General features: G+C 39.2%; 2 protein-coding genes across 2 annotated transcripts; both read left to right on the top strand.

Moving 5' to 3' along the window:
* Nucleotides 1–5,408: 5,408 nt before the first annotated feature.
* LOC311497118 (myelin-associated glycoprotein-like) lies at nt 5,409–15,807 on the top strand (the record flags this gene model as incomplete). The annotated part of the gene is made up of 9 exons (XM_084557267.1): nt 5,409–5,454; nt 5,754–6,092; nt 6,226–6,537; nt 6,801–7,139; nt 7,273–7,584; nt 12,800–13,114; nt 13,417–13,495; nt 14,477–14,570; nt 14,652–15,807. 9 exons carry the CDS (start codon nt 5,409–5,411, stop codon nt 15,081–15,083), a joined length of 2,268 nt encoding a protein of 755 aa, XP_084413393.1. The 3' UTR covers nt 15,084–15,807.
* LOC311497470 (B-cell receptor CD22-like) lies at nt 10,078–12,391 on the top strand (the record flags this gene model as incomplete). The annotated part of the gene is made up of 5 exons (XM_084557791.1): nt 10,078–10,318; nt 11,281–11,544; nt 11,660–11,923; nt 12,058–12,242; nt 12,371–12,391. 5 exons carry the CDS (start codon nt 10,078–10,080, stop codon nt 12,389–12,391), a joined length of 975 nt encoding a protein of 324 aa, XP_084413917.1.
* Nucleotides 15,808–15,852: the final 45 nt, after the last annotated feature.

Genomic DNA, 15,852 nt, shown 5'->3' on the forward strand with positions numbered 1-15,852 from the left:
CCATAAGAATGAACACACTGTCATCTAGTGTCAACTTGTCTCATCACAACAATAGAGACTTAGAGACTCTGATAGTTTCAGCTTCATTAACTGAACTGAAAAAAAAAAAAACACTACAGAAGATCAGAGAAGATTGTTGCGGTCTTTGAGGATGACCTTTCATTTGCTTCATTCAGCTCGGAAACATTACAGCGTCTGACATGAGTGATGGCAAACCGCTTCTTTCAAAAATTAAAAACAGATTAAGGAAGCAAATATACCAGTAACAGAAATGCTCTCTGGACTCCATCGAGGAGGTGGGTGAGAGGAGGATGTTAGCCAAAACTGACATCAATCAGGACAACCCCTCTCACCCACTGCATCAGACTTCACTTAGTAGGAGACCTAAGCAGCTCCTTCAGCAGCAGACTGGTGCATCCACGCTGCAAGAAGGAACGCTACCGCCGGTCCTTCATTCCAACTGCCATCAGGCTGTACAACACCAGTCAACAATAACTGTCATTTTGCACAAATACATCTGCTTTTTTTTGCACTGCCTTATTTTGCACAATCCACTACCTCACCATCTTATAGTAAAGTTTTTTCCACCACCACACTGTATATACAGAATGTCTTTATATTTCTCTATATATTTATCAGTGTTGTTGTTTTTGTATATATTTTTCAAATTTGTATTTGTGTTTTTTTGGTAAATTCCCATCAAAGTCGTTATTATTTTTGTATATATTTTTTGCCAAATTCCCACGCCACTGTGACAAGGTAATTTCCTATACGTGGGATTAATGTCTAACATGTCTTAGTCAGCACAAAAGACCTAAAGAGTGTAAATACAAAGAGAATTTTTTGAAATATACCTTCTGACTGTAATAGAACTTGAATACAAGACATGATACACAAAATGGTGACTGTATTTCAGACTATAAAATGTAAAAGTAAACCGGTAGTGAAACAAGGTTTGTACAAGTCTCAGTGGGCTTAAGGGTGGGGTTAGAGGAATGAGGAAGAGCAAAGGTGGAAGTGGGTGCATGTCCTCCTTCATCACGATGACCAGCTCGATTTGGCTGACCTCTCGCATGTCACTGCCACCTCAGAGGATGATGAGGAAGGCCCAGTCGGCCCATGGATTCGAACCCGGGACCTTCTCGCTGTGAGGCCAAATATATTTAAGATGATGTAATACCAGCTGTCTACTGGTACAGACAGTGTGACAGACGTGGAGGAGGCATCACAGGTGGGTGTTACGACTCCTTAGATGTTTTACAGGCAAGGACACATAAATACAACAATCAAAATAAATGATGCCAGAGTTTGTGTGGTGAAGAAAAGAAAAATGCTTTATTAATCAAGCGACACTACTAATACAAAAACACAATTGTGGAGGAGAGTGAGACGGTGCAGTTGTGCCAAATAATCATAAAAACATACAACAAAACTAGGCCTATACTGAGGCTACAACTGAAACAAAATACAAACAAAAACCTCTCTCTCTTATCTCTAAAATGGAGCTTATCAAAAATACAAAGGTGGCACCAACCCTAAAACCTAGTGTGTATATACAAGGAAGTACTGCATGAATGAGAAAATGTATGGCGTACTCCAAACTTACCTAATCTCACTTCCTCACTCCACAAACCTATTGTTTAACTACAAAGTTTACTACACCAAGTATTGCACAGAACACGAAACCAACAATGCAGGCAGGCAGAGAATAGCAGTCCACGTCACTGCAGGCACGCTCCTTTTATACGGAACCTGGGGTGATTGGCCAGGTGTGATCCACAGGTGTACTCTAATTGGGTTGAGTTAACCTGAGAGGAGTGAGAAGGAGGAGGGGAAGAGGAGAACAGGAGGGAAAAAACACACATACAAACAGTTCTGCCCCCTGACCCTGCCTGTCACGTAACAGTGGGTATGAGCGGAACCAGTTACTCAAAGAGAGAATCATCTTGTAATAAACATAAATGCACCCGTCATTCATATCTGAGATAATAAAGTGTTAACGTAGCTGACAGTTGTTTAATTCCCCTCCAGATGTAGAGTCAAAATCATAAATATTTTGTATCTTTAACAGGAGCAGTTATGTAAATAAACCATTATCAATAACTAGTTTATAGTAGGAATAAATAGCAACCATTGAATGTAACAAACCACTTAATAAAAGTATAATCAAGTGATCCAACTACTCTGCTCAAGTAAAGATCTAAATTTAGTTTCACTATTTTGATTAACTACGTATTTTTAGACATGTAATAAATGTTTTTCTGCTGTAGAGAACTAGCCAAAGCTATACAACAGTTTAAATTGAACACAAGTTACGACAATACCATTTTCTTAAAAAAACGTTAAACTAATTTGTGTATTATTATTTCAATCAAACAATTTATCATATAGAGTGTGCTATAGCTTAGGTTAACTTACCTCAGGTAATGTGAGGTGGTAGTAGCATCATACCAGGAGCAAGTAGCGAGGCTACCATGTTAGCCGGCTGCTAGCAGATGGGTTTGATTTGAGCAATCCATGGTTTTTGAGCAAACGTCCATCGCTTTTTAGGGGGAATCATTTCCGTTGTGTGAGTTTTTGAGTTTGCGGCACGTTTCTTTACTTGCATCGCGTTTCTGTATTTGCATCGCTATTTATTTTTTATTTTTTCTCTATTTGCAGGGCATTTCTCTATTTGCAGGGCGTTTCTGTGTTTGCTGGTGTTGTGAGTCTATTTGCACGTGTTTTCTAAAATTGCAGTTCATTGAGCTCTCTCGGCCACTGTAACAAAGAGACAAAGTCCATGAAAGACTAATGACTACAATTTCAGCCACATTTGGTAACACAGTATATCCCATTCTCACACTCTCATTAGCATATTTGTACGTTTTAGTCATAAATATGTAAGTTATTATATCCTTAATGAATATCAAAGATTAACACAACTTTAAAATAATATCCAATGATTCTTTGATTTATTTGGACAAAACATCATATTTATCAATCCTGAAGTAAAAGAAAAAGGTCAAACAGGGAGGAGGTGAGATATTTTCTTTTCCTCTGTGCTTTGGAGGCTGTTGCTGCTGAGTCTGTTAGAAACATGAAACACATGTATATTTAAAATACAACATTGAAATGAACTGAATCAAATGTTTATCACGACTGCCTCCAGCATATGACTTCCTGTTTTTATTCTCTAATGTCTCTACAAAACTCTACTTTTTAAACAAGTATCCCTTAATATAACTATGTGGGATGATAGTAAATCTTCTCTGGAGGATTTCTTGAACCACATTTGTTGAGAACAATCAGCTTCTGCTCAGTGATAACATACATGTGAACTCACTGACATCTAGTGTCAACTTGTCTCATCACCACAAATAAGACTTGGAGCAGGTTATTTACACTGTGTGAGAATGGTTGAAACAAACACTACAGAGAAGGTAGGGAGAAGGCTCACCCAGGACTTCAGGTTACTACAGACTTTGAGGATGACCTTGGATTACTTGAGGTCAAAATAGATTAGTGTCTGAATGTGCTTATTATAAAACAGCAAAGTGTCTGCCACGAGAGACAGGAAAAACCTCTTCCAACTATTAGGAACACATTAAGGATGTGAACAGTAGAAATCATTATCAATTAATCTACAAAATGATCAAAAATAATCCTTTATGAAAAGTGTCTTTTATAATTACTTCCTTGTTTATGTTCAACTAACAGTCCAGCACCTAAAGAAACAACACATTCTTAGAGTTTTAGGGGCTGAAACCATCATAGTTGTTTCTAAACTAAAATAGTTCTCAACAATACTCATAACATCAACTATTCGACTACATTCAGAGACAAAGTCCATCAAAGACTAAAATGTTGGTATTATTAGACATTAAAGTGTCGACCATGAGTGAAAGCAAATGTCTTCTTTTGACAATTATAAACAGATTTAGGGATGCAAACATTTACCATCATCTTTGATCAATCTACAGTTAATCTACAAAAGTCAGAAAATGGTCTGTTATGATGATGTCCTTTGTAATTACTGGGTTATTTTATAAGAAAAGACTTCAACATGTAAAGATATTTAATATAGAAAACAGAGAGAATCGATGAAAGAGTTCCTTTAAATGTTAAATGAAATACAAACTTTATTCAGAATGTAGGCCAATATGATAATGAATGATTAGATAAAGTGACTAATTTAATACCTAAACCACTTTTCAAAGTAGGACAAAGTAAATAACTAGAAAATCTAAATTAAAACTACAAATGATCAAAGACTAAAACTAGTGACCGCTGCACTGATCAGTTCAACAAAACCTTTATTTGATGGCATATCTCCAAGTGTCCAGTTATCAGATTATCAGTCTGGATTCTAAAATAATGGAAACATCCCAGAGCTACTATCAGTCTATTTAACGTCTGCAACAAAGTCAAAGATTCTTCCTTGAACATAATTTCTGAGAGAACTGAATGTCTACAGCAGCTTCAAGGTGAGAAAAAAGGGTGGTCCTGGTGAAATATGTTTCTGATAACAAGTCCATAACATCTCATTCTCTCTCTCTCATTGGTTTCTCTGTGAGTTCCTCATTTTTTAGTCACTTCTTAAACACTTCTTCAAAGTGTAACCTCCCTTCTGAGGAAGCTGGCTTTTCTACAGACCTCATGAAAATGGAAGTTGTTCTTTAATGTAGAATAACTGTATATCAAAGATTAATACAAGGTTAATATAATGTTCAATGATCATTTGATTTAGTGGGATCAATCATCATAGTTACAAGCTTGAAGTCAAAGAAAAAGGTCAAACAGCTCCATTGAAGAGGTGAGATCTTTTCTTTTCTAAATGTGACACTGTTGACAGTACTCTGTGTTTTGGAGACTGTTGCTGCTGAGTCTATTAGAAACATGAAACACATGGAATGTGGAACAAGGAATTATATCAAATGTTTGTCATGACTGCTTCCAGCATAGAACTTCCTGTTTTTATTCTCTACTGTCTTTTCATCTTCTGGACATTGCTGAATAAAAGTGGGGAGTCTTTTTCAATGAATATCATTTTGGAGAGCTGAACATTTATCTCTGTAGTGAGATTAGACAGCAACATTGACCTTTTCGTGAAATATCATCACCTCAGACTTACATTCTCTGTCAAGTCTTTTAAATTAGCACAAATTAATGAATTAATTGTATTTGATCTGATACCTAAAAGAAATTCAGTTCTGTTTTAAAATCAAACTTTAATTCGTTGTTTTTCACTTTTTGTCTTAATAGAAATAAATATTTTTTTTGTTAATATTTTTACATAAAAATAACCAAATATATAGAGAAGAATTTCTTAAATGTCTTTTAACAGCTTAATAGAAGAAATGAACCAAACATCTTTCATGTGTAAACTCCAGACTCCTTTAAACTAGACTTTCTCCTGACAAACAAAGATGGCTGGAGCTCTGACTTTCCTTCTCATTGGCTGTTTGCTGCAGGGTGAGTTCAAGTCCATTAACACCTGCTTTGGAAGATTATTTCAAATGACCACAATACTCTTTTGCTAAGTTCAAGCATTCATGCTCATTGTCTCAATGTCTGAGAAAACATCCTTCAAAGTGAGATTTGCTGTAAACTACAAAATAAATCAATGATTTATTAAGTGAAGATCTAAAATGACTGAAACCATGGTAACGGTAATGACTTTGTAGAGAGTGAGTATCAGTCATTACCACTAGACTGCTGCTGAGAACTACTGTTTCCTTTTCTTCTTTCTAAACTGTGTGTTTGTGTTTCAGGTGTCCAGTGTGGACAGTGGAGAGTCAATATGCCGCAGACTATAGAGGTTCTGAGAGGATCCTGTGTGACCATCCCCTGCTCCTTTGATATAGAGAGCTCATATAACAAACATTTAGATCAGACATGTAAAGCAGTATGGAGAAAGAAAAGTAATGATGAAGTTGTGTTTGATAGTAAAACTAGAAGAAATGGAGAATTGATGGGAGTACTGACAGACAGAGACTGCACCACGACCCTGAATAACATGGTTTCTGATGACACATATTACTTCAGACTGGAATGTGAGAATAACTTGAAATGGAACTTCATTGATGACGTAATCAAGATTGTGGCTAAAGGTAAATTTTGATATCTATTGTTATGTTTTGTCTTTTAAAGTTCCCATCATTTAGTTTCATTCAGCTGTAGATTTACTACAAATGAATAATCAATGATTATTTATTGACTGGTCCAACTGTTCCTTCCTACCAGCTGATCCTCCCTCACCCACTCTGACTCCGTCCACACTGGAGGTGGAGGAGGGAACCTCAGTGAGTCTGACGTGCTCTGCTCCAGCTCCCTGTCTGTCTCATCCTCCAACTCTGACATGGAGCCCCAGACTGGGTGACAGTCAGGAGACACTGCAGGAGAATCAGGACAAAACTAAAGTCCAGACCTCTGTTCTGACCTTCACTGCTTCTCACCTCCATCATGGACGGAAAATCTCCTGCACTGCTGTCTACAGGAAACAAGATGGCAGCCCTGATGCATCTGTTACCACAAGTTTAACAGCTGATGTTTCCTGTGAGTTACTTTGTCTTCTGCTAAAACTCTAAAATAATTAGAATATAATTGAAATGTTCTACTGACCGAATGTTTTTTTATACTTTACTTTTAACAATTAATCATGAAAATAACTGACAGTTTATTCTGTTTTTAAAATAATAATTATAAATCTGATAACAGTAATGACTTTGTAGAGAGTGAGTGTCACTCATTACCACTAGACTGCTGCTGAGAACTACTGTTTCCTTTTCTTCTTTCTAAACTGTGTGTTTGTGTTTCAGGTGTCCAGTGTGGACAGTGGAGAGTCAATATGCCGCAGACTGTAGAGGTTCTGAGAGGATCCTGTGTGACCATCCCCTGCTCCTTTGATATAGAGAGCACATATAACAACTATTTAGATCAGACATGTAAAGCAATGTGGAAAAATAGTAGTAATGATGAAGTTGTGTTTGATAGTAAAACTAGACCAAATGGAGAATTGATGGGAGTACTGACAAACGGAGACTGCACCACAACCCTGAATAACATGCTTTCTGATGACACATATTACTTCAGACTGGAATGTGAGAATAACTTGAAATGGGACTACAAACACTACGGAATCAAGATTGTGGCCAAAGGTAAATTTTGATATCTATTGTTATGTTTTGTCTTTTCAAGTTCCCATCATTTAGTTTCATTCAGCTGTAGATTTACTACAAATGAATAATCAATGATTATTTATTGACTGCTCCAACTGTTCCTTCCTACCAGCTGATCCTCCCTCACCCACTCTGACTCCGTCCACACTGGAGGTGGAGGAGGGAACCTCAGTGAGTCTGAGGTGCTCTGCTCCAGCTCCCTGTCTGTCTCATCCTCCAACTCTGACATGGAGCCCCAGACTGGGTGACAGTCAGGAGACACTGCAGGAGAATCAGGACAAAACTAAAGTCCAGACCTCTGTTCTGACCTTCACTGCTTCTCACCTCCATCATGGACAGAACATCTCCTGCACTGCTGTCTACAGGAAACAAGATGGCAGCAATCAATCAAGCAGCAGTAAAACTTCAGCACTTACTGTTTCATGTGAGTTCATTTCTAACATTAAATCTCATCAGTAGCACTTTAACTAATAATCATTTAGTTTTAAACCAGTTTAAATTGAATCCTCTTTGTCACTTTGAATAAACAGGTTACAGAAAGATGGCGTCTGAGCCTAGAAAATGGTAATGGGAATGTTTGATCAATATATGAACTCAGTAGAAACTATGGTTAGGTGCAGCCCTAGGTTGAATCTGTGTCTTTGGGAACAAACTACCTCCATGTAGGTGGAGATGAATTTCAGTCTCTGAACTGAACTGTCTCCTCCAGACTGCAGTGTCTCCTGTATCCACCACACTGTTTCACTGATGATCCTTCAAGAACTGTCAAACTTTTGGTGCTCTAAAATGTGTAGCCATCAGAGATGGACGATATAGACTAAAAAATATATCCTGATAATTTCTGGTATTCATCACGGTAATGATAAAAATGACGATAAATAAACACCAATTTGACCTAATTTTTTTGACTATAATGCATCGGCAAGTTTTATCTGAGTTGTTTTTTTGCCGTACTCTTTGGATGAAGTCGACGCTGCTTCTGCATCCTTGCGCATTTTCTGGTTTTCTTCATATTCTGGTTTGTGCTTGTATTTGAGGTGGTGGAACAAATTAGCGGTGTTACTGTCCTTTTTATGCACTATTTGTTTGCAAACCTTGCATGTTGTAATTTGCTGCTCCATCAGACTTTTTAACCCCTTCACGCCGAGTGTCGCGAATTCGGGACGCACTGTTTCCGTTCAGACTGCAGCCGAAATAACGCATCTAATACTCCAATGTCGGTTTGTGCAGATTCAAAAAATTCCTAGGAACATTTTGCAAGCACTAGTTTCTCGTACGACCGGACGGAGTGGTAAGCAAAAATACAAATATTTAATTTGTTGGGCTGCGAGTGTGTCGCGCACATATACGTCATCTATGGGAGTTTATCGTTTTTATCGCACATATGCTTACCGTTAGGAATGTTTTTGACGATATATCGTAAACGATGAAATATCGCACATCCCTAGTAGCCATACATAACACTACCAAGATTACTATGTGTATTCCTCCAAAATTCAAGAAAAACACATTCCTGCTACAAATAGAATTAATGTAGCCCATTAATGTAGGCTGTTAAATGACTTGTCTCTGGTATAATATTTATTTGTTTATTTGTTTATTCATTTTCTATTACAAATATCATAATTTACATTAAACTGTTGCACCCATAATGACATTTATTACTTATTTTTCAGATCCACCTAAAGACACCACAGTGTCCATCAGTCCCTCTGGTCCAGTACCAGAGAACAAAACTGTGACTCTGACCTGCAGTAGTACTGCCAACCCAGCAGTAAGGAGCTACACCTGGTACAGAGCTGACAGAGACCAGGAGACTTTGATTGGGACTGGACACATTTTAAAAATTGAAGCCTCTGAAGTCAGCAGTCCTTTTTTCTGCAAGGCTGAGAATGATCTTGGAGCTGGACGATCCACAGACACACAAATAGATGTTCAGTGTATGCATTAAATTCCACACGTATCTGTTTCACATATTCTAACTGGAAGAACAATGTTTTAAGTTAAATGAAACATCCAATAGAACCCAATTGCAGGACACAGGGATTAGGCAGGAGTAGGAAACAAAACAAAGAAACTAATAAATGATTACAAAAGGTGCTCCTGTTGAGAGACAGCGTAATCCAAGAACACAAATCCAAAAAATTAAACAGGTACAAAGCAAAACAAAGATCAAAACAAAGACTTGTGCTTCCACATGTTCCTAATACAAAAGGGGGAATATATCAGACGACCTGACAGAGAACAAAACAAGGAGTAGAAAATATTCCAGGGAGTCAGAGTTTAGGTGGGCGACTGGGAGGATGCACAGAGAGTTGAGCCCATTCGCTAGGTTGACCAAAAGGGCAACCTGGAGACCGCGCCGAGAGGAGAAGCCACTTGGGTGGGCGACCTGGAGGTCAGGCAGACAAGAGAAGACGCTCGGGAGGGCGACTGGGAGGCCAGGCAGACAGGAGAGGACGCTCAGGAGAGACGACGGACAACTCAGGAGTTGCAGGAAGTGAAGAAGGTGAAGGTGGTGAATAGCCATCAGGCAATCCAGGAGCTGAAGGAGCTGAAGGAGTAGAAGGAGCAGAAGAGGCATAGAAAACCAGACCAGACCAAACAGGAAGAGAGTCTGCCTCAGGAACAGGTTCAGAGACTACCTCGGGAACAGGAACAGGTTCAGAGCCGTCCTCGAAAACAATAACAGCACCAGGAACAGAGCTGTTCTCAGAAACAGGAACAACATCAGAGAAGGTCCCCTGGAACAGGAACTGGAACAAGAACAGGATCAGAGGCGTCCTCAGAAACAGGAATAGGACCAGAGATGGCCCTAGAAACAGGAAAAGGATCTAACTCGTCCTCTGGAACAGGAACTAAGACAACGCATAGAGTAGTCCCAGACACACGGGATGGAGTCTCTTATCCCTGAGCCATGGAGGCACCAGCAGAATGGATCCGTGGTGCAGGAGTAGGCCGGGCATTGAACAACCAGAGTGCAGGCATGGGCTGGACAGCAAACGTCCGTGGGGCTGGCATCAGCAGCAAAGCAAACATCCATGGCACTGGACTTAAATCCACTACCAACTCAGGAGCTGTCTGGGACATGGGGATGGTCTCCGATGTCCAAACACAAAGAAAGTCACCAGACTGGAACACTAGGATGGCCGGAAATCGCAAGACGGGGATATTGGGAGATCAGGAAAGACAGATATTGAGACATTTCCCTGGGGATTAGCAGGTTGGTGGCTAGTAGGCCAGAGAACCACTGGCATGTGGTAGGCAGGCCGGCGTTCCACAGACTGCCGGCTAGTAGGGCATGCCATGTCCATGAGGGCTATGCCTCCCTGACAGTGTACTTTATTGCAAGCCGAGTGCCTCCAAAAAGAGGCCCAAACTCTGGCATGAGCCATGGCTTAAAATCCAACATTTGGTCCAAATAGGCCAAATCCACTTGCCTTTTTGCCAGGTCATTAACATAAAAAAACTGTGACTGCTGGGTTCATGATGGTTGAGTCATTCTGTCATGGTTTCTGTTGACGTTGGACCCAAATGCAGGACACAGGGATGAGGCAGGAGTAGATAGTAGATAGCAAAACAAATTTAATGAAAACTTATGAATGATAATAAAGGCGCTTCTGCTGAGAGGCAGGGTAATCCAAAAACACAAATCCAAAAAAAAAAACAAAAAAAAAACAAGTGAGAACCAAAACCAAGACAAAACCTAAGGAACATGGGGAAACATGAGTCTAAGACAAACAGGGTAACACAGCAGACCACAACAGAGGTAGCATAGCGGACGGCTCGAAAGAGAACGAAGGGAATGGCAGGGCTATTTATAGACATGGCCGGAGGAATGACGAGATACAGGTTAAACAAATGAGGGAGGAGCGCAAACAAATAAAGGGGGGGGGGGGACATAGGAAGTAAGATAAGACAAGAAACACAAAGGAAGAAATATGCAAAATAAAAACAGGAAACACAAAGAAAACCAAACAGGGTCACAGGAAATGCTCAAATCTCAGAACCATGACAGTGTTACCGTTATTTGATTGTTACATACCAGATTTTAGACCTGATAACAATGTCACACACAGTATATACCAATAATATGCACCTCTTGCTCCCCATTTATCAGATTCACCTAAAGATGTCACGGTGTTCGTCAGTCCCTCTGGTCCAGTACCAGAGAACAAAACTGTGACTCTGACCTGCAGTAGTACTGCCAACCCAGCAGTAAGGAGCTACACCTGGTACAGAGCTGACAGAGACCAGGAGACTTTCATTGGAACTGGACACATTTTAGACATTGAAGCCTCTAAAGCCAGCAGTCCTTTTTTCTGCAAGGCTGAGAATGATCTTGGAGTTGGACGATCCACAGACACACAAATAGATGTTCAGTGTATGGATTAAATTTTATACTTATCTGTTTTACATATTCATTATAGAAGCCAACTTCAAGTATTCCGATCTTTAGAGCCCTTAAATAATATAAATTCTTGTTCCTCATTTTTCAGATTCACCTAAAGACATCACAGTGTCCATCAGTCCCTCTGGTCCAATACCAGAGTACATAAATGTAACTCTGAACTGCAGCAGTACTGCCAATCCAGCAGTAAAGAACTACACCTGGTACAGAGCTGACAGAGACCAGGAGACTTTGATTGGGACTGGACACATTTTAAACACTGAAGCCTCTAAAGTCAGCAGTCCTTTTTTCTGCAAGGCTGAGAATGATCTTGGAGTTGGACGATCCACCAACTCACAAATAGATGTTCAGTGTATGAATTTAATTTTACACTTATCTCTTTTACATGTTAATTACTGAAGCCAACTTCAAGTATTCAAATCTTTAGATCCCAGATGTATACCCAATATATACTAATATAATGGAATTCCTGTTCCTCATTTTCAGATTCACCTAAAGACACCACAGTATCTGTCAGTCCCTCTGGTCCAGTACCAGAGAACAGAAATGTGACTTTGACCTGCAGTAGTACTGCCAACCCAGCAGTAAGGAACTACACCTGGTACAGAGCTGACAGAGACCAGGAGACTTTGATTGGGACTGGACACATTTTAAACATTGAAGCCTCTAAAGTCAGCAGTCCTTTTTTCTGCAAGGCTGAGAATGATCTTGGAGTTGGACGATCCAATGACACACAAATAGATGTTCAGTGTATGTATCAAAGATGTTTAAAAAAAAAAAGGATGTGTTTCTGTAACAGGCTTTACTGGTGTCCATATAATTATTTAGACATTATTTTAAATACTATCTACTGATGGGGTTCTCTATTTTTGATATTCCCATTACATTAACTGAAAAGAAAACTATGTATAAAATGATTAAACCCATCTGAAAATCTGTGTGGGGTGATAAAAATCCATGGGGACATATTTTTGACTGTGTAGTAGCTACCAAATATCTGGGCTTGGATGATCATCAGCCACTCAACATACAGCACATACAGTTGATCATTATTTTGTGATTTAGACAGATCTGTCAAAAGCCAGAGACTTTCACAGGGAATTTATATGTCTGAATCAATTTCTACAAAACATTTCAACAATTATTTTCTCAGTAAATCTTTTGATTTCATTTTGTCAACTTTTCTTGATATGGCTTCTTTTAACTCTTCTCTCCACCTTCATTGCAGTTCCTCCAAAGATCCTGGCCTCATCTCACTGCAACAAAACTGAAAGTCAGGTCACCTGTTCCTGTGAGACTGTGGGAAACCCTTCTCCTACTTTACACTGGTATTTGGATGGGACACCTGTCAATCAATCTGGAGAGTTTTTAATCAGCAGTGAGTCTCTAAATGACACAGGCCTGAGGAGCTTCATCACTGTCAATCAACTAAAGGAGAGGAGTCTTCCCACCTTGCTCTGTCACAGCTTCAACTCTCTGGGATCTGCCAGGCAGCAGTTTTGTGTCAACACCCCTGAGACTCAAAGTTCTGCAGAAAATCAAGGTCTGTTTTTTGTATGCTTGTGTTATTGGTGGAAGATTGAAATGATTCAAAGTAAATCAGACAAACCTTAGACATGTCATTGTATGTCAACAGTAAAGCACCCAGATACAGTATAGTAGTTATACAGTAAGTATTGACAAAAGCAGTACAGATGTTTCCCCAGAATCTTGTTTTCATCCAGACAGTGGTGTGTCCATGAGTATAGACATTCAACATTAATCTTAATATCTGTAATAACTAACCAAGGAGAGTTTATCAGGAGAATTTTCAATCTGAATTACATCTTTAATTTTGTGTTTCAGGTCAAGTGATGTTGGTAGTGTTCATCACCACAACCGTTGCTTTACTAGTTCTAGTATGTGTTCTGCTTTTTGTCATCAGGTAAGATGAAAAAATGCTCAGGTGACCCTACAAAGTAATGGCTTTGTCATGGGGGGGGGGGGGGGGGGGGGGTAATGCTGGTGGAGCTAAGGTCCACCCAGGGATTATTAAACACTAAACACATTCTTATAAACACACTCAGGGTCGTCATGCAGACAGGCAAAAACATTTTTATTGATGCAAAAATCGGTCACATCCATTGAGAGTTGCTTCAGAGCTGAGGCTAACTGGTGGAGAGGAGGCCTAACAAGAGGAAGTATCTCAGGGAATGGTCACCTTAAACACACCTAAAGCCAACACACACACACATGAACAAACTAATGGGGGTTATTCAGTGCAGTAGATGCCACCACCACAGCGGCACAGCCACCACCACTTTAGGTTCTCAGCTTCTGAAATACAAGATTAAACAGTCAGTGGGAGTCCACACAAAGAAAAGAATTACACAAGGACAAGTAAATGAACATTATTCTCAAATTAAGCTTAATAAAAAAGAAGTCAGCAAAATCAATATAAAAAATAAAATTAAAGACAAAATTTGCTTTTCAACAAAATATAAAGAAGCAAATCTACTAACACACTGATGGTCGTCTGAAGGCCTGGAGCTAACATGGTAAGCTGTGCACAATAAGAAAGTTGGCATGTGTCAGCAAAACAGAAAACTATGCCCAATACGTCTGATCAGTCCTAAAGTGAAGCAGTGATATTTTTCTTTTTACTCACTGTTGGCAAAACTGGTCAGTAATACTAGATTTCATGTCAATCAAACATTCATCAACCCCCCATGTGACATGTCTATCATGACCTTGGTGGTTACTTTAATCTCTACCAGAACACTTTTATTTCACTTGTCCATCATGTTTTATTGCTGTTTTCTCATGCTGTACGAAATATAATCCACCTTTGTGGTACTGGAGATGTGGGGAAAACAAAGATTAACCAAACATAGCCATATTCTAGACATTGTACTGTATGTTTCAGGACTCTGAAGAATCACCGTGACAGTAAGAGTCAGCTCACAGGTGAAACCAGCCCAGCTGCAACAAGCCAACATCTGATAAGAGAAGGAAATGAGGTACTCTGAATTAGAGATGCTCTTTGTACCCTTGTTTAACTAAATAAAACTCTATCACTGACATTTCCTCTGTAACTGTAGGTACCCAACGAAAGAGAAGAGGACATATATGTCAACACAGATGGGTTGAGACAAGCAGACAGCTCTCACCCTGGAACTATCTATGAACAAAACGGAACAAACTTGCCATGTGCTGGGCCAGACAATGTACAAGGAGAAAGCCAAAGCTCAGAGAAGAATGGAGAAGGGAGTGATGTGGTTTACTCTGCTGTGAATTGGAAGAAGAAAAGCAAGAAAAACAAGGTAGAAGACTCTGTGGACATGAATCCATCTGGTAGCTCCTATCTGGAGGAGGAAAAGTACATGGCAGAGGGCATGTGCAAAGATTTTGTAAGCAACGCAATGGTGATGGGAAACCTGTATGATGAAGCAGAGCCTAGAAATGAGGGGAAGGAAGTGGAGTGTGAATATGCTCAAGTTAAATTTAAGAAGAAGAGCACTATACATAAATAGACTGTTTTATATTGATGGCATTGATGCTGAAAAAGAACTAGTCTTTCTGTCTTACATGTATGTTTTCTTGTTGTGTAACATTGAAAGGACACAACACTGTAAACCAAAGTTGAGGAAGACACACAAATGTATTCCTAATATTGCCAGACGCCAGAGTGCACAATAAACCTCCATGTTGAAGGTCCCCCATCAGTTGAAGGGAGCAGAAATTAGCCCCAGTCTTTTCTCATATGTCACACAACACATGGGAAAAGACTGAGGACTGGATGGTTGATCTGATAAATGTACCAATGCACAGCAGCATCTTAGTCTGTGGGACAGTCTGGCTCTATATCAACACAGTCCAGAGTGGGGTTAGTCTGCAAAGCCTGATGCAAAACTGTGTCAATATTAACATGGTTTGAAATGACACGTTCTTTATTATCATGGTATATATTCATGGAACATATTTTTTCGTTTGTATATAATAATTTAAGCAAATTATATAAAATGCTGTGGATTCTTTTTTTTTTCTAAAATGCAGATGTTAGTCATATATAAGTTAAATATCTGTTTTATATTATTTGTTCAAGTGTAGAGACAGGATGATATGGAATATATACAGTACATTAATTGTTAATATTGTTCTATCTGTCTTAAGTTGCATGTGTGTATTACTTCAAGAACATCACAGTGGTCCTTTTGACATGTCATTCTAGAAATTCTAATGCATGACTGCTAACTGTAATGTGTTATGACCTATCTGGACATATCACAGCCTGATGTTTCT

The sequence above is a fragment of the Chelon labrosus genome (genome assembly GCF_963514085.1).
Source record: "Chelon labrosus genome assembly, chromosome: 12".
Lineage (NCBI taxonomy): Eukaryota > Metazoa > Chordata > Actinopteri > Mugiliformes > Mugilidae > Chelon > Chelon labrosus.